The sequence below is a fragment of the Aplysia californica genome, unplaced genomic scaffold (assembly GCF_000002075.1).
Source record: "Aplysia californica isolate F4 #8 unplaced genomic scaffold, AplCal3.0 scaffold01247, whole genome shotgun sequence".
In the NCBI taxonomy this organism is placed as follows: Eukaryota; Metazoa; Mollusca; class Gastropoda; order Aplysiida; family Aplysiidae; genus Aplysia; species Aplysia californica.
In genome coordinates this window covers 107,434-127,773 of record NW_004798517.1, presented here as the reverse complement: position 1 = coordinate 127,773, position 20,340 = coordinate 107,434, and the positions used below count along the sequence as shown (strand labels likewise).

Below are 20,340 nucleotides of genomic sequence, written 5' to 3'. Positions count from 1 at the left end.
ATGACCTGTGCAGTTGCGAGCGCCGTAAAACACTTTACAAAAACGAAGTTAAGTTAAAAAAATAAATGTATTTATTTTAAAACAATTTTCAAGCTCTAAGGCTTTTAATTGCATTTCGCTGAAAAGGAAAAATAAAAAACGTATTTACTTACAGATGTCTAATAATGTCCTTTTAAACCAGTAGTAAAATATAATATCAACTCTTTATTTTTCTGAAAGAAAAACGGAAACTGTAGAGACGCAAGACAATTGTATGAATTGACATGTCTTCATCATCAGGACCAGCCACGGACAGGAGGACTAGCCGGAGGAGCACTCACAGACAGGGGCATCTACAGGAGGTATTTGTCTGGGAAATATGTCTTGGAACATTATTTGGTAATACTCGAACCTGTGTAAGACGGCCACCCATTGTCGAGAAGAAAAGTGGCTGTATAAGACAGTTGGTGTCTTGGGCAGGACTGATCAAGGTGAAAAAAACCAAACCATTCCTCTCTGGTCTCTCGAAAGTAGCTGCATTGTTGTTGTTGTTGTTGTTGTTGCTGTTGTTGTTGTTGCTGTTGTTTTTGCTGGGGGTTTTTCTTTCTCGTTTTTTTTTCTTTTGTTGTTGCTTTTGTGCGAGGGCGACAATGAAACGAGACGTGTCAGACAAGGAGGACCAAGTGCTATGGTAAAACAAACACATGGGTCGCCACCACGAGGAGAACAAGCGATGCATCTGTCACAAGTTCATGTTGACGTCCATTGTTACTTTGTTACAGATTGGGTAAACAGTGACCACTCATCTCACGATTTTTGTATGAGTTTTGGGCGGGGCTTATGGGTTATCGAGGGATCACACGCTTACCCCACCAGCAGATGAACAATTGTTACCTATTGGTCAATAATGAGAGGGGCCTACGCAACATGATCGGTTGGAGTTGGAGGTACATTAACAACAACAACGACAGGTGATTTAATTATGACGGCTCCCCCCCCACAACGCCAGGGGCCAAAGCACAATTTATGACAAAACGTAATGAAGTCACTAAGGTGGTCGTCTAAGACAAGTGTTATTGTTTGGTGTGATAGGGGTTGTGTGTTAAAATATGGTGGCCGCGGCCGAGTTTGACAGGTGCCCATTTTACACTGTTAAATTATATAGAAAAAAACGCAAGGGGGGGAAATGGAAAGTGGCCATTTTACAGGTGGCCGTCTTATAGAGGTGGCCGTCAGGGCAGGTTCGACTGTATTTGGTAATTTACTATTAAAGTAAAATTAGAAAAATACCTATTGGTTTTTCTGATTACAAGCACAAGGTAAACCTTTTTTTATGTTTAGGTGAAAAAAGGAAAAAGATGAAACATATTTTTGGGACAAATTTTAAAAAATGTCTTTGCTTTTTAAACCGGTAGCAAAAATATTTTATCTGCAATTTTTTTTCACAAAAAGAATACAAACTGTATGTATAGATGCAAGAGGATTGTATGAATTGACACGTCTTCATCACCAGGACCAGCCGCGGACAGGAGGACCAGCCGCGGACAGGAGGACCAGCCGGAGGAGCACCCACAGACAGGAGCATCTACAGGAGGTATTTGTCTGGGAAATATGTCTTGGAACTCTATTTGTTAATTCACTATTAAAGTGAAATTAGGAAAGTACCTATTGGTTTTTATGATTTAAAGGTAAGTTTTATTTTTTGCATGTTGATAAAAAAGAAAAATGATGAAACGTATTTTCTGACAGATTTTTATAAATGTCATTTTGTCCGTTTAAATTGGTAAAAAACAATATTATAGCTACTCTTTTTATTTTCTTAAAACAAAAGTACAAACTGTATAGATGTAAGAAGATTGTGTTTATTTACACGTCTTCATCACCAGGACCAGCCGCCGAATGACCACCCACAGACAACACGATTTCCGTATCTCACACTCAGGCTTAAAGTGATGCAGTGGGGGCTGTAGAGATAGGCAGATAGGTTGATAGGGAGCTAGGTGGATAGGCTAGGTTCAGAGTAGGATTTTGTAGGTATTGCCATGGCCATGGTGGGAGGTAGTTGAGGGGGCAGTGCAGGTTTTTCTTTTTTTTTGGGGGGAAGGGGTGTGGAGGGTTGCAGGGGTAGAATGGTGTGGGTAGAGCTTCCTGCTGATTTTGAGTTTGAGTGTGAGGATGTTGGAGTGGCGTGTATACTGGATTGTTCCGTAAGGACCACCTGGACCACCAAGAGGAGCACCCGCAGACAGGACATCTACAGGAGGTATTTGTCAGGGAAATATGTCTTTCTTGTTTGTTTTGTTTCAGTAGAGGTTTTATGGTGCTCGCAACTGCATAAGGTCATATGAGATATGAGCGCCAAGAGGTGGATGTCAACAGAGAAGTCCTTACAGGGAATCAGACTTTCTCTGCCCACCTCTTTAGCTTCAACAGCACAAAGTCTGCTTTATCAAGGAACCCCTGAAACAGTGGGTCACAAGAGTTTGACAAACATACAAAAGAACTAGAGGAAATGACGATAGTATGGATTTGAAAAAGCAGCAGTTCCCTCTTGCAGTCCAGACAGTTATGAGCATGACATTGATGAATCAGCTGATTTACAATTACAATTCTACTATTCATAAGAACATGGTTTATGTCCCCCCTTTGGGAATGGCCTAAAGACACTTCAGTCAGTAGCACCGCCCTGGGGGGAGGAGGGGGTGAACTATGTCTTGGAACATTATTTGATCATACATAATTACAGGGTTTTTTTTGTTAAAGGTAAAAGTTTTATAGCTGTATTTAGGTGAAAAGGGAGAATGATAAAATGTAATTACTGAAAAATGTTTATTAATGACCTTCTGTCCTTTTAAACTGGTGGTAAACATTATAATCACTCTTTTTATATTTTGAAACAAAAATTTAAACTGTATAGACGTAAGACGATTGTATTAATTGACTCGTCTTCATCACCAGGACCAGCCGCAGACAGGACCAGCCGGAGGAGCACCCACAGACAGGTGCATCTACAGGAGGTATTTGTCTGGAAAATATGTCTTGGAACATTATTTATTAATTGTTGAAGTAAAAATTCGAAAAATTGCTGGTGGAGCTTTTTTCAATTTCAAAGTGAAAGTTAAAAAAAAATATTTATGTGAAAAGGTAATATAATAAAACGTATGCCGGTATACTGACAGGTTTTTATAACTGTTATTATGGCCTTTAAACCCGATAGTAGAAAATATAGCGACTGTTTTTTTCTCAAGCAAAAATACAAACTGTATAGTTGCAATACGATTGTATTGACACGTCTTCATCATCAGGACCAGCCGGGGACAGGAGGAACAGCCGGAGGAGCACCCACAGATAGGAGCATCTACAGGAGGTATTTGTTTAGGAAATATGTCTTGGAAAATTATTTGTTAATTGTTAAAGTAAAATTAGAAAAATAAATTTCTTGGGTTTTTTTTTATTTCGTGGTGAAAGTTTGTTGGGTTTTTTATTGGCATTTAGGTGAAAAGAGAACATAATAAAATGTATTTACTGACAGGTTTTTATCAATGTCCTTATGTCCTTTTAAACTGGTAGCAAATAATATTATAACGAGTCTTTTTATTTTCTGAAACAAAAATACAAAACTGTAGCCCTTAGATGTAAGACGATTGTATGAATTGACACGTCTTCATCACCAGAGAAGTTGCATTTAAGTGAAAAGGAAAAATAATAAAACGTATTTTCTGACAGATTTTTATAAATGTCCTTCTGGTATTTTAAACTAGTAGTAAAAAGTATTAAAAAGGCACTCTTTTTATTTTCTGAAACAGTTACAATAATTATTGTATATAATCAAGAGGATATTATTAATTGACACGTCTTCATCACCAGGACCAGCCGCGGACAGGAGGACCAGCCGGAGGAGCACCCACAGACAGGAGCATCTACAGGAGGTATTTGTCTGGGAAATATGTCTTAGAACACTACTTGTTTATTTATTATTGAAGTAAAATTATAAAAATACCAATTGGTTTTTCTGATTTAAAGTTTAAAGTTTTAATTTGTCATTTAGGTGGAAAGGGCAAATGATAAAACATATACTGACAGATCTTTTATAAATGTCTGTCTTTTTAAACCGGCAGTAAACAATTTTATAGCGACCCTTTTTCTACTTTGAAAAATTTACAAATTATACAGATGCAAGTTCTTAAGAAAAAATAAATAAAGGAAAAGTTTTTAAACATATGTGCTGATAGATTTTTAAAAATGTCTACCCGTCCTTTTAATAAGTGCTATGAAAGGCAGATTTTAGGAAAATCTGTAGTTGGCACTTAAATGAAAAAATTGCCTCGTTAAATTATACACCATTAAAAACTACCACTATTTCTTATAGCTGTTGGGTGGAGAATGCCTTTGTAGGGTCATCTCTTTTTTTACTTTTTCTCCGTAACTTTATTTCTCATGTGTGCACTAAGTGACCATTATTGCAGCTATGTATATTGCCTTTATTCAAATTTAGTAACTCAAGCTACCTTATATATTTTTCTTAGAAAGATGTCAAGCCAACAGTTAACAGCTACCAAAGAAGCAGATACCATGCCCTGACAGGAAGGACCTTCCACTCACCCTGGATGGTAACATCCCCACGCTGCACATGACATCCAGCCAAATGAGTGCTGTGCTAACATGATCAAATTGTGCCAATAGCACTGTGAAAATTTTTTTCTTCAATTAGTCATTCAAGAACTAACACTACAGACAATTGCCAGGCATCAAGAATCCTTCAATATGCAGCTACTCTTGAATAGACATGTCAATTCCTCCAGATGACTACCATGGACTACTTTAACAGTTGGCTGTTTTATTTCTCTCATGTGAAATTGTGTTTATGGCATGGCATCCTTCAGTCTCAGGATACTATGGATCTGCGCCGTAGGAGATTTCAGGTTCGAGAGCAGCGCCTGCTGTGGCTGAAGAGGTCCACACAAAATGGCAGTCCTTGTAGCCATGGCTGCACTTGTGAATGGTGTCTTCCTGCGTTGGTAGCCTCTGTCTGTTCTTTCGGTGATGGCGTTTGTCTTCAGCTGCCTGTCGCAGTCGGGCTTCACCTCTGATGAGACCAGCTCCCAGTGTCTCCCACCTAAGAGCCCATATCAAGTGATTTCATATCTCGCTTGCACACATCTTTGAAGCGAAGATGGGGGTGCCCTTGCACTTGCTTTGCGGAGGCCAGCTCACCGTACAATAAATTGTGTTGATAGTGCTGTAAAAACCAGCAAAGACTCAAGAAAACAATGTTCCTTGTATGATGTCCAGATGGAGATTTTGTAATGAAGCTACTTAGAAACATTGTCACTGATATAGAATCATAAGAGGTTTTGTTCCTTACTTTCAATGCAAACTTTGGTGACAACAGAAGGTCTAGCCACTTTTCTGGTCAAACAGGTCTCACAGTGCTCTGTTGCTACGATTTCCGTATATCACACTCAGGCTTAAAATGACGCAGTGGGGCTGAAGAGATAGGCAGATAGGTTGATAGGGAGCTAGGTGGATAGGCTAGGTTCAGAGTAGGATTTTGTAGATATTGCCATGGCCATGGCGGGAGGTAGTTGAGGGGTCAGTGTAGGTTTTGTTTTTTTTTTGGGGGGGGGGGGGGTTGCAGGGGTAGAATGGTGTGGGTAGAGCTTCCTGCTGATTTTGAGTTTGAGTGTGAGGTTGTTGGAGTGGATTTTTTATTCTGTAATATTTCTTGCACTTTGTTGGTGCTGTTAATGTTGACTGACTTGATCAAATTGGGTCGATAGTGCCGTAAAACACCTACTCAATCAATCATGACTTGATCAAAAACATATAAACAAGCGCTGCAAGCTGTTAGTTTGGCCTTTGACCTTCTGTGGTAGACGTTCTGATACCACCAATATTTTCTTAACTTGAAGTTTGGAGTTGTGAAAAGTTTGAAGTCCACTGGTTCAACAAAATTGAAAGCCTTTAGAGCACTACAAAATATTTTTTTAAACACAACGAAAAGCTTGTTTACTGTAAGAAAAATGGTTCAACAGCCAATGTGTATATACTCAGGTCTTCATGTTTTTGTTGGAGATTTACTCCAGCCCCTCTTTGTAAAAGCTTTGGAACTTTATTCTGATCCCTTCTTGTTAACCTGTTAGAACTTTACTTTGACCCCACATTCCTTGACTTAGCTCCAACCCCTCTTGGTGACCCTTTAGTAGGACTTATTAACATAGCTCCACCCCCATATTGTTGATTATTTAGAACTTTACCTTTGGTCCGACCCCACGTTGTTAACCCTCAGGACTCATGTCTTGACTTAGCTCCAACGCCTCGTTGTTGATTACTTAAAACTTTTTCTTTTGTCATATATCTGTTTTTGAATGAAGGCTCATTGAAAACGCTCGTGTCATCTTTGTTTTCACGCTTCGATCATTGCAGTGCTTTATTAACTAACATACCAAATACCACTCTTCACAAGTTACATTTTCAAAATGAAGCTGCAAGACTAGTACTACTGAAAAACGAAGAGGAATCACATTACTCCCATCTTAAGAACGTTGCATTGGCTCCCTTTGTCAGCTAGAATAGCATATAAAATTACAATATTATATCATAAATGTGCCAATAATAAAGCTCCCTCATATATCAGTGATCTCATCCAAATTTATGCTCCAAACTCTAGATCACTAAGATCAGGCGATCAGTATCTTTTAAGAGTCCCAGAAAGGGAGGTAAAAAAATTAGCTGAAAGATCGTTTGCCTACCTTGCTCCATCAGTTTGGAACTCTCTTCCCCAACCCTTGAGACATTCCGCATCTGAGTCTAAATTTAAAATATCTTTAAAGACACATTTAATGAAATCATCATGTCAGTAGATTCATGTTCAGTACAATGTTTATGTAAATGACTATGTATCCATTTATGTATTGTGCGAATTGCATAGTTTATATTATTTTATTATGTATTTGTATGTGCTCATTTTGTAACAAGCAAGTAGATGTGTGTGCGTGTAATGTGTGCGTGATTGTGAGTGTGTGTGTGTGTGTGTGTGTGCGCGCGCGTGTGTGTGTGTGTGCGTGCGCACGCACGTATGCGAGTGAGAAAATAGTTTGTACATGTAAAGCGCCCAAAGCTGTGTTCACACGGGAGTGGGTGCTATAGAAATTATCAGCATTGTTATTTTGACCCCATGTTGTTGACCCTCAGGCCTCATATGTTTTGACTTAAGTCCTCCCCCTCTTTGTGACAGTTTCGAACTTTACGTTTAGTCCGACCCCTCGTTGTTGACCCACAAGACTCGTGTCTTGACTTACTTCCCATCCTTCATTGTTGGTCGTTTATAACTTTACCTTTTGTCTGACCCCACGTTGTTGACCCTCAGGACTCGTGTCTTGACAGCCCCAGCTATCCCACGTTGTTGACCCTCAGGACATCTTGTCTTGACTTAGCCCCAGCTATCCCACGTTGTTGACCCTCAGGACATCTTGTCTTGACTTAGCCCCAGCTATCCCTCGTTGTTGACCGTTTATAAATTTACAAATTTACCTTTCGTCCAACCCCACATTGTTGACCCTCAGGACTCATGTCTTGACTTCGATCTGTCCCCTCTTGGTGACCCTTTAGAACTTGACCTTCAATCCAACCCCATGTTGTTGACCCTAACGACTAAGCTCCAACTCCAACCCCTCGCTGTTGACTATTAATTTTTTTTCCTTTAGTCCGACCCCACGTTGTTGACCCTCAAAACTTGACTAAGCTCCAACCCATCGTTGTTGACCATAGTACTTTGCCTATATTCCAACCCCTTGTTGTTGACCCTCAAGATTCATTTCTTGACTTAACCCCTACCCCTCGTTATTGATAATTTAAAACTTTGCCTTTAGTCCGACCCCACGTTGTTGACCCTCAAGAATCATGTCTTGACTTTCCCCCAACCCCTCGTTGTTGACCGTTTATATAACTGTGCCTTTTGTCCTTTTTCACATTGTTGACCCTCAGAACACATGTCTTGACTTCGATCCGTCCCCTCTGCGTGACACTTTAGAATTTGACCTTCAATCCGAGCCCTCGTTGTTGACCATTTATGATTTTTTCTTTTAGTCCAACCCCATGTTGTTGACCCTCAGGACTGTCTTGACTTTGGTCTGCCCCCTCTGGTTGACCCTTTAGAATTTTACCTTTAGTCCACCCCATGTTGTTGACCCTCAAGATTCATGTCTTGACTTCACCCCTGCACCTCATTATTGATAATTTATAACTCTGCCTTTAGTCCGACCCCACGTTGTTGACCCTCAGGAGGACTCATGTCTTGACTTAGCCGAGCCTCTATCCCTCGTTGTTGACCGTTTATAAATTTACCTTTAGTCCAACCCCACGTTGTTGACCCCCAGGACTCATGTCTTGACTTAACTCCAACTCCTAATGTTGATTATTTAGTCCGACCCCTCGTTGTTGACCCTCAAGACTCATGTCTTCACTTAGCTTCAATCCCTCTTTGTAGACCATTTATAACTTTTCCTTTAGTCCGACCCCTCATTGTTGACCCTCAAGACTCATGTCTTGACTTAGCCTCGATGCCTTGTTATTGACCATTTATAAATTTAACTTTAGTCCTATCCCTCGTTGTTGACCCTCAGGACTGTTGTCTTGACTTCAGTCCGACCCTGCTTGGTGACCTTATAGAAATTTACCGTTTGTCCGACCCCATGTTGTTGACCTTTTATTAATTATTCATGTCTTGAATTGACTCTTCTTAGGCCTCATATAATGACTTACATCTGACCGCTTATTGTTGACCCCTCAGAACACTTTTTAGTTTGTCTGAGGGAGAAGTTTCAGTGACAGCGGCATGATTGAAGGCGTAAAAAGGTTGTCTGAACTGTCATTGATATTATGTACTAGGTATGTCAGTTTACCTGTCTTTTTGGACTTTTCAAAACTGTGCAAAGAGCTCCTTTTGTGTGGGCAGCAGAAAATAAATTTACTGTGTGGAATTTATCTTACTAGTTTTTGTTTGTATTATTGGCTAGGTATTCATGTTCATTCCTCTTTTTATCATGAGTGATTGGAGAGCGCCCCTAGAAGTAGGTCCTAAGAACAAAACTGAATCAAGAGTGTCGTAAAACACCTACTCAAACAAACAAACAAATAGAAGGTCCAACTTCTTTCCTTTCCTTCTGTCATTTCTTTCTGTCTGTCTTACTTTTTCTCTCATCTGAATGGAAATTATTTTGTTTGAAAAGTCCCTTTTCATGATCATTTTCATTGCCATCATCAGACGTTACTTGGGGTGTTTTTTAAAATTCTTTATCTCTTCATGGTTATTCCCAATTAATAATACCGTATGTCAAAAGTAATTGCTCATTTTTGCATTCATGTTGTATATGTACCTCAGGGTCATATTAAATTTATATATATATTATATGTCTTCCACTTTGTCTTGTGCTTTCTTTTTATTCATGTTTAATTAGATGTACCAGAGTCGCGTGTAGAAGTTAGGCTCTTTGCCTTGGCACTCAGTAGACTTGAGTTTGATTTTTGAATGGAAAGAGTTTTTAAAAATTTTGTATCTTGTTCTGTCTGCTGGGATACTGTATTCCTCTGTGTCCTCGTTGGCCATGATTGATAGGCAGGAACAGCACAGCCTGCCTCATAAATGATCAATGTCAAGTAGATGAGGGTGTTGAGCATTAACATTTACGAGATATAAGGTGTCTTTGCTGTAGCGATAAGGTATTCTGCAATGGCACACTCTTTCTCTCTTTGTCTGTCTGTCTCTCTGTATGTCTGTCACCGTGTCTCTCCTTCTCTCTCTGTATCACTCTCTCTCACACCCACTCCCTCCCCCCCCTTTCTCTCACCCCCACATACACACACACATACACACACACATACACACACATACACACACACACACACACACACACACACACACACACACACACACACACACACACACAGACACTCATGCTGAATCATACCTCACTGTGAGACTCAAAGTGCGGACTGCGAGTGTTGTTTTTTTTGTGGGGAGTGTCTTTTGGTTTTAGAGAGAGAGAGAGAGAGAGAGACAGAGAGACAGAGAGAGAGAGAGAGAGAGAGAGAGACAGAGAGTCAGACAGAGAGAGAGACAGAGAGACAGATAGAGAGACAGACAGAGAGACAGACAGAGAGACAGACAGAGAGACAGACAGAGAGACAGACAGAGAGAGAGACAGAGAGAGGTCATGCATAATTTCGTGAATGACCATAACGTTGAACAGGTCCCTCTGCAACCGAAATAGATTGTTTGCTCTATTGTTATTGTTTGTTCTGTTTCATCACGACCTGGGAGGTTGGAGGGCACTAAGTAGCATGTCTTACTTCCACCCCCCTCCCCCCACGCCCACACCTACACTCCCTGTTGTAATTGTGGCTGTCTGTTTTGCCTTTTCCACTCCGAATAAGCTGTAATACCTGGGAAACATTCTGAAGTTTCATGTTACGCAAGCAAAGGGTGTATTTATTTTATGTCAACTTAAACTAGTTAATAATAACCATACACAAGTACAATGTAATAGAATTATTTTAACATTTTAAGTGATGCATGTTTGAACACTCATGAGTGCTAACGACGGATTGTAATTTTGCCACGAGAAATGTCAATATCAAAACTGATGCGGGTTTCATATAGGAATGGAGAGGGGAAATAATCTAATTCGGTCGCTTTTAAATAAAAGGAAAAGCTGGCTAAACCAGATTTCTGGGGTTTCCAGAAATCTTGACCTATGCCAAAAGTGGGCAGCTTCAGAAGTTTTTTTTGTTTTTTTTTAGAAGAGGTTTTACGGCGCTCGCAAGTACACAAGGCTGTCTGCGTCGGATTATGCGATTGTGCAACCGCGTTTTTTTTTCCGCATAATTCCGCAACATTTGCATAATTTTGGATTCCCCGTTTTCACGATTTTTCCGCATTTTTCACAAAACAAGTTAACCAAACACCTCGCCGTGTGACTAAAGGGAAGTAATATCAGTAATAAGTCATTTAATTGACAAATTGATCATTTCGCTTGTTAAAAGATCTTACGAGTTAGGGGTTTTAGGGTTAGGGGTTTTGTTCCTTGAGCCTGTTCAATTGTTCAATCAGTCAAAAGTTGTTCTCATGTCTGCAGATGTTTCATGTTTGACAGGTAGGTCCAGATGTCTTTTAAAAACATTTTTCTTTCCTCTTTTGAGGAAGAAACGAAAAAAAACGTATTAATAAGAACAGAAAATGTAAAAACAAGATGAAGCCAAACGCACAAACTAATTACACTCAGAATGCATGACGGCAGCTAATAGTGACCATAGCCATTGGTGAGGCATTCACCACTAACCTCTGAGCTAGAGATAACACCTCTAGGTATCCAGGTTCTCCGTCAAAAGTTGTCTCAGTCAGTCAGCCTTGTAGTTTCCTTAGAAAATTTGAAAATAGCAAAAGTTGCAAAAAGTTGCAAGAAAAGTTGCAAGACGTGTACAGAGCTAAAAAATGCCATGGAATATATTGGAATACATTGTTGGCATGCTCATTGCAATCAAAGTAACCAACGTGAGTTTTGTTAGATCAAAATCAAAAGTTAAATGTGAATCTCTACCGCAGTAAAACAAAAACTGCATGGAGGTTGTATGGTGTACCAAAACAGTTTAAATATAATCTTACACCTTTTGGGGGATTTTTGCACCCCCGTCCCCCCCCCCCCCCCCCTTTTCACACTTTTCTTACATTTTCCTCCCCCACCCCATATCCCGTAATATTTATATTTATTCGCTTATAATAATATGACATATATATTGTGCAAATCTGTGTTAAAATCATACACGTGACATACATGTAATAATTAATATGGTATAAGCGGAACTTTTCCGGAAAAACTTCTAAGTGAATAGCACTAATAGCAAAGTTTACTCTTTTTTATGTCATGTTTTGTCTTTAAAAATTTATGTTGTCATAAATTATTTTCCTTGTTATTTTTTCACCTTACAAAAGTGAAAATTACATTGGTTCAAGACCTCCCCCTCCCCCCTTCTTACACTTTTCTTTTACAGGAGTCAAGACACCCCCCCCCTTTTTTTGGCCTTTTCCAGGCGTAAGATTATATTTGAACGTCCCCTAAGGGTTTTCTGGATGAATCGATCCATGTCTAGATCTACCCTCCTGGCCTAAGATTTAGTCTTTCACAAATTTTTATATTAGATCTATCTACCTGGTGCTACGGAACCAAGCAAGCTAAGTAATCAGACGATCGTGTTTACGATTGAGTTTACTCTATATAGATATCTAGAGTCTAGATTTAGCTAGATCAAGAAGTAGAAGAAGATGATTCAGTCCAAACAGGACTATTTTGAGGAGGTCCTGGTCAGGTCGGGACGGGTCGGTTTGCTCGACAGACTGACGGCGCATAGTGGCTATCGTGGCACAAATCGATCGCGCCCGACTCATTGCCTCAAAAAGAAACGCGTTGTTTTCAGGCAACGAGTCGGGCGATCATCCCAGCCCGATCTCATCCGCAACGGGCACTGGGCACCCCGTAGTGCAAAGGAAGTGGTAGATCTAATTTCAGGTACGAATTGACCCCTTCGCGTTGTTATTTATTATTTATTTTTAGTTGTGGAAGAAAATTTCGGTTATTTTTACCGAAATTAAATTATTATTTTTCCAACTTTTGCAGAAAATTGCCTAAAATTCGCGAATTCACAAAAATGGCAAAAGTTGCGCAAGAGTTGCGCTGATGCCAAAAGTTGCGTACGCAACTTGCGGGTTGCGCGCGCGAATTTCTCTGAGGACAGTATTGAACTAAAGTGTTCGCATTTCATTGGATGGGGTGATTGTAATTTATATCTATATTTTAGCTTTCTGTTCAAGATTGGCAGATTTTCAATGTTACTGCATCTTGCCCCCCCCCCCCCCCCCCCGTTCTTACACCTCACTCTGAATAGGTGTACTTGAGCCATTCTAGTTATTACTAATATTACTCTTCTTTGAGTTGCAGCAATGGTTTTCCTCTTCACGTTTATTATGAATCATGACACCCAGACTGGTTATTGACAGTCGGTATTCTAGTTCTAGGTCTTTTCTCAGGCTCAAAACAGGGCCTATAGTTTGTTATGTTGGCTAATATTGTGAGGGGAAAATATAAATAAGTAAGAACAGACTGAAATACCAAAGTCTCTCAAGATCCCAGTGCCACACTGACATGTTGTTGACTGGATATAATGTACTTACATGTGTGTGTGTGTGTGTGTATTCACAAACATAAACATGTATTATATCAGATATAAATGGAGCACACGCTTTCATGGTTATGTAACGTGTTCCTGGAAAATGGATGAGGCCCCTCCCTTGGAAAATTGAGAAGCTGGGTTGGCAGTCACCCAGTATTATAGTCATCTATTGTTTGAAGACTATACTACAAAATGTACATTCGCATTCATTTATAGACATTTTGACTTTTTATCATTGATAGATTGGCTTTTTTGGGGATAATTCTTGACGCGCAGCGGCCTGATTTTTCCCTCGAATTAGGGTCTTGAAAAAATTTTCCAGGATTTGGTGGGGACCCTGAATGTACCTACATGGGTGCGTGCCACGTGTGTGTGTGTGTGTATATTATATATATATCATATATAAATGGAGCATGCACTGTCATTGTTATGTAACATGCCCCTGGAGAATGGATGAGCCCCCCCCCCCTCCCCCAACCGCCTGGAAAATTGAGAAGCCGGGTTGGCAGGCACCCTGGGAACAGTTTTTGTAGGAAAATCGAAACTATGATGTGGTTCCTTTCGGACAAGTGTAGGCCTTTGTCGAAAATAGGCTTTCGTCATGAATTTTTTGACCAAATCTCCTTGAATTTAAAAATTTCTCCTTGAAACCTCCTTGAATTTGATGGGAAGTTCATGGCAGAAACCCTGGTATTACTATTGTTTATAAATGGGAAAAAAATTGCTGTATTTTACGATTTGACATAGTGTTATAACAATACCATGCCGGTTTTAAAAGAGAAAATATCTGAAATAGATCTAAATACAGATTTCCGGTGTGTCGAAGGTTACAAGAGAAAAATAGAACAGGATCTGGTTTGATTAGAGCATAAGCTTATTTTGTATTTAGAGGTTGTTTCGAAAATCTCTCGTCATTTTTTTGTTTTTTATAGACTAAACCTCATACACTTCTAGATTTTTGCATGAACCAAGTACCCGGTATGTACTACATTTGGTCAAATTTGATGCCTTCATTTAAAAGTTATTACGAAAACTGAGGGTTCCGTTATTTTGTGTCACGCGTTATCATATTATATTTGGTCGATAACTTTATTGTTAACGTACTCGTGTGTTGTTCCTAGTAAATGTTGTTAATAACATTTGATGAATTTGTATTGTTTGTCTTGATTTTTTAAAAGGCTCTGCTGCTTTTATGCTACTGGTACTCAAAATTGTCATGTTTTTAAAACTAAAAATGTTAAGCCCGTACTAATACGCCTGGGATGGGAAGGTTGCAATTTTTTGCAATTTTTAGGCGGTCTACCTTGCATTTTTTTGCAATTTTTCTATTTCAAAAATGTAATTTTCCGCGGGGCCAGCCAATAGCTGCACCACAGACACCAGTGCTTGGTAAATCATAGAACTACACAATTATTTATTTTATGCAAGAAAAATTCAGAAATTATGCAAACTGAGCCCAAAAAATGTGAAATTATGCGATTCTATCAATTTTAAGGGCTGGTGGGGCACCTAAAATTTATTTGGGCTATTACAAGGCCTAGAGTGCCCATATTTTCTGTGGGACATCGTGTGTTGTTGGGGATTTGAAATCAATAGTTCAAAAAGTTTATTGTGAATCGGTTGCTATGGAAACGGCGGCCATATTGGATTTTGTATGCCCTTTTCAATCCCATTGCATTCCGTTATTTATTAACTGACTCACTTTTAATTTGGCATACCAACAGTAAATATGGGGCTCTTAAATTTAGCTTGTTGAATTTTTTATATATGCTTTAGTTTTTATTTTATGACACTTACTGATGGGTTGTTTTTTTTAAAATAAAAAAATTCATGCTTTCTAAGCCCATAAATCAAAAACAAATCCATTAATTAAAAATTCAACATGCCAAAATTTAGAACTAGGTGTTGTTGGTATTCTGTGAAAGTTACATAAAAATTGAAAAAGAAACAGCAGGAAAATGGGACAATGTGTGAAAAAATGGAATTGTGAGAAAAAGGCTGACAAAGGTAAGAAAGGGCTGGAAAACATACGCTTTCGCAGAAAACCTTGATTTAAAAACTCTGCTTTAGGGTGTAGCAAGGTTTACGTACGTTTCTGGAAATTGTTCAGGAAATGCCCAGGTACTAAAATATGTAATAACCCCAATTTGCATAATTTGACACCAAAACACGATTTCTAGGTGCCCCACCAGCCCTTAACAAAGAATGGTAAAGCTAGGAAAATAATCAGTAATTATGCTCCAAAAAATGTTCAAATTTTGCTAAATTATGCGGGGTGCATAAAACCACGGGGACAGGTACGAGACACATCACAGAAGTTGCCAAAATCTCTGCATGTGGTTGGAGGGTAGTACTGACTGGTAGGTCCTATTTCTTTACTTTCCCTCTGGGTTTTTTTTCTGTCTTTCCTACTTTTTCCCAGCTCTAAATGACCTATATTCTGTGACCCCGCATAATTTAGCAAAATTTGATCATTTTTTGCTTAATTTCTGATTACTTTCCTGTATCATTCTTTGTTAAAATTAACAGAATCGCATAATTTCACATTTTGGGGTTCAGTTTGCATAATTTCCAAATTTTTCTTGCATAAAACGACGGGGACAGAATATTGTATCGATGCAGATCTATTTCTCTTTACTGAAACAAACAAACCAAAATCTCCGATTCCCCAATGCCACGATATGTACATGTACCTTCTATAATGGTGCATTAAGGCTGCTTTATAAAGGCCTTGTATACAAAACTATGGGCAAGTACATTGGCGAGTATCAAGTTTTAACAGCGAAAATTCGTGTGTATCAAGATCTGTTGGTTGGACGTTTATTTACGGCAAGCACACCAACTCAGAGATAAGGACAGGTGAATTATGTTCTTTTTCGATGTTCTGTACATCGACTGTCAATCATGCAGGGAACAGAAGCTCCGTCTTTGACTTTGAGATGGCTTCATCAGAAAAGAAGGAAAACGCACACAGAATTGGAAAAAAAAATCAAACTCGAATTCTTTTGGTTAGGGATTAAAAAACAAAACAATATGTAATTTATTTTTAATTTACATTTAGTGGATGTTAAAACAATTATATCTAGTAGCCTTTAAAAACAATACGAATCTTTAACTGTTTTGCATAGTTTGTGTCCTTAAATGATGAATCAGGACAAAACACGTAGCAATTCCTGTTAACTGAACATATAACTAACAGTAGGCTACATGCTTATGTATTCATTTACTGAAAGGAACATAATTATTGAAGGAAGCCTACGTATGTGTATTTTCAATCATGTTCAACTTCAGCACAATTTCGATTATAATTTAGGAAAGCCAACCTTGGCTGAGAGGGATACGATGTCTCAACAGCAGACTGATGGAGAGAATTGACTGGGGGAAAAAATGTATGTGTAACTGGAGAAGGAGAAAAGTCCCAGTTGTCGGAAATTTTGAATATCAAAACAAAGGCATATTCTTGTTAAAAATTTTATGCTGAATACGCTGATTTTAAAAAAAAATCTATGAAATATATCCTGAGTACTTTTAAAGATATCTCTCATTTTGTAACACAGGGTTTAAGAACAAAGTTTGGAGAAAAAAACAACTTCTAGGACATAATTTGTCCCCTTTCTTGAAGTACAACACGTTGCAAAAATAATTAATTAAAAAAAGAATGAGAAAATCTAGGCTTAACATATTACATTTACATGTATAAAAATCTTTTCAATTTCAATTAATTTTGAAGAAATTGTTCAACGTGCGTTTTCTGAATCTGATGGAACAAATTGTTTGACCAGGTACGACTTTTTACTTTTTCGGGCTTTTCACCACATTGCTCAAAAATAGCTTTTCCGACAACTGACAACTGGGACCTTATATATATAATGTAGTACTAAGTGTCAATGGTCTATGCCATACAAACGTACAAGAATGATGTATGTACGTGTCATGTGGATCATAATATGTACACAAGAAATCCGTTTATGAACAAATAATATGGCATTCCATATGAGGCAGTGGTTGAGGTTTGTAAAATTTTGTAAAAACAGATTCATGTTAAAAACAACCTCATCAATCTCCAACTTAACTTAGCTCATTAAGATGGTTGGGGGGGGGCTCTTCAGCAACCCGGGCTGAGACTGAGAGGGTACGACGTCCCAGCAGATAGTGTCATATTCGATAAAAATAACTGTATTCGCGTACTTGTGAAAAATAATTGGTTGCTTTTAAATTTAAAGCACAAGGGGGCTATCCCGAAAAATGCTGTTTTCACAAAATCAAAGGTAAAGTCTATGGACCCATCTTCAGTTTCTTTTTAAAAAAAGACGAGGAGAGTTTTCTCTATAATAACCAAACAAATATACACACCAATGAAACCTAACTTCTCCTATAGGAGGTAGGACCATGCCCACTTTTGGTGTAGTTCAAGATTTCTGAAAACCCCCGATATCGGGGATAGCCCGCTTGTCCTTAAAATTAAAAGCGACCAATTAACACCGACGTACATTGAAAGAGCCATGGTTATCCATAACATATTACATGTATGAACACTTGGGGAAAAAAAGACATAGGCCTCATCATCATCATCCAGTGCCATATCTGTGACAAACATCGGCGATCATGGTTTTCCATTCATTCCTTCGCTCGGATGCTCTAAAAAAAGCTACGTTTCCCTGATCTTTCCCTGTTACCCATTTGTTTAGGCCTACGTCATCAATATACCGGTATTATTTTCCCTGTGACTCATGCCGTCCTTGAACTTGAGACTGAGACTTGAACTTGGTGTGTTGAGGTGTTCTGTTCAGTTGCTGCACACAGCATCCACTGGCTGTGGACAGTGCTCAAAGTCGACGTGGTTCAGGGCCTTGATGGCTATCCCAGCCCCGAGGTCCCCCTCCCGCCCCACCCTGTCATACTGCCGGCTCTGGTAGGCTGCCTGCTCGGAGCCAGCGCTGCGGAACGTACACAGGTGGGGCTTGGCCTGGAGGAGAAGAAAAAAAAATACAACCCAAAACAAACCTTTAACCTGTCCCCGTGGTTTTATGCACCCCGCATAATTTAGCAAAATTTGATAATTTTAAGCATAATTTCGGATTATTTCCCTCTATCATTCTTTGCATGTATGTAGTATAGGGTTTTACGGCGCTCGCAACTGCTAAGGTCATATGAGCGCGCTATCATTCTTTAATTTTGTTTTGGTTAAAATAAACAGAATCGAATAATTTCAAATTTGGGCTCAGTTTGCACAATTACAGAATTGTTCTTGCATAAAACGACGGGAATAGACAAACTAAAACAACAACCCCCCCCCCCCCCAAAAAAAAAATAAATAAAAAAAAAGAAAAAATTAATAATAATTATATTACAGTGGAATCCACTTATAACGAGTCTGGAAAAAACGAGAAGTCTGTTATATAGACACTATTCGAAAACCCCTGGGTTTTTTTTTTCTCTTCTTTACCTTTGTAAATAAAATACTGCTATAGCGCTCTCAGAAAAACATGAGAGTCGGTTATTGCGGATTATTGCTGCTGCTATGCACAGTGCATAGGCCAATTATACATATTGCAAAACCTCGCCAGTTGAGAAACTTGTTGGTGATCTTGCGAAACAAAGAATGGGAGAGCCAATGTGTGTCAACAATGAAGGCCGGAGCGACTGAGTAGGGAGGGTGTGGCTTGCGCAGACAAGCAGAACGCATCGCGTGATAGGCCAGTGTAAGCGTAGTTTAGATTATCAAGGCCTATCATGCCTCTCACTTTTCCTATGCGTGGATGGAGAGGTCACAGCAATGTGATAGATGGAGCGAATGTGTGGTGTGCGCAAGCAAACGGAATGTACCACAGGGTGTGGTGGGGTGGGGGAAACACAGCGGGCGAGTTAGCCCAGAGCCCTTTCTTTCTGATCGCCAAAACAGAGCTGCCAGTCAACATCGCTAGCGCTAGAGAAAGAAAACTGATTCGATTTTTGATCAAGTAAGACCTAGAGGTCATGTTGAAACAAAATCATCACCAAGGGAGATAGTAAAAGGAAATAAACAAAACATCAAACTCATAGAATAGGCCTACTTTACAGTTTCCCTTGAATTTATTACTGGATCGCTTATAGCGAGAATCCTGCTATAACAGACATTTTGCACCGGTCCCCTCCCTCTCGTTATAACAGGATTCCACTGTATTGCATTTAGATTATGGAGGCTAACTAAACCATTTTTACCACGAATGGGCTCAATGCATTTTATAATGATGATGATGAAAAAGATGATGAAGAAGAAGAAAAAGAAGAAGAAGAAGAAGAAGAAGAAGAAGAAGGAGAAGGAGAAGGAGAAGGAGAAGGAGAAGGAGAAGGAGAAGGAGAAGGAGAAGGAGAAGGAGAAGGAGAAGGAGAAGGAGACAAATAAATAAATAAATAAATGAGTAATTAATAAATAAAATAAATAAATAAATAAAATGATAACAAAAAAGCAACCCAAATCCGTTACCTTCCTGGCAAACTTGGGCATATGCCAGAGTGGCCTGGGTATCTTCGGGCACGGCATGTAGGTCCTCACGTTACACGCGTGGTTCTGGTAGTACTTCCGGTAATCCACTTTCTGTTAGAAAATGAACACATGGAATAACAAGACGGCAATACTTATTTTATTACATGTAACAAATTTTATCTATCTATCTATATATCTATCCATCTATCTATCTATTCATCCATCCATCCATCTATGTATCTATCTATCTATAAATCAGCTGAGCATGAAGCGGGATGGCAACACCGATGGATCCCACTTCCTCTTTTTCTTCCCTCTGTGTAGTTTCTGTCTGTCTTGGTTTTTCCAAATTCCAAGCACAATTTGAATAGTTGTGCAAACAAATGAGCGAACAAATAAACAAACATACAAACAAACAAAGAGGCACACATACATTCAATTAAGCAAACACACAAACTTATTAACCGGCTTTTCCTGCTGGTATTTCTCTGTACTTTCGCCGACGTCTCTTGGCCTAGACCGGATCCACTCGTCCTGAAACTTGGTGCTCAGAATATCGTGCATGTTGTACTTGATGTTGCTGGGGGAAAAGAAGAGAGTTCGTTTTCGTAAGAGTTTTACAGCACTTGCAACACAAAAAGGTCATAGTCATATAAGTGCTGAAGATTAGA

General features: G+C 39.1%; 1 protein-coding gene across 1 annotated transcript in view; it reads right to left on the bottom strand.

The window, feature by feature from the left end:
• Nucleotides 1-17,819: 17,819 nt before the first annotated feature.
• LOC101855691 overlaps nt 17,820-20,340 on the bottom strand; it is a gene marked incomplete at its 5' end in the record, with an annotated part of 9,015 nt that continues 6,494 nt past the window's right edge. Inside the window, 3 exon segments of the mRNA XM_005112356.2 lie at nt 17,820-18,169; nt 19,670-19,780; nt 20,135-20,248. Of these exon segments, the coding sequence (XP_005112413.2) occupies nt 17,990-18,169; nt 19,670-19,780; nt 20,135-20,248 (405 nt within the window).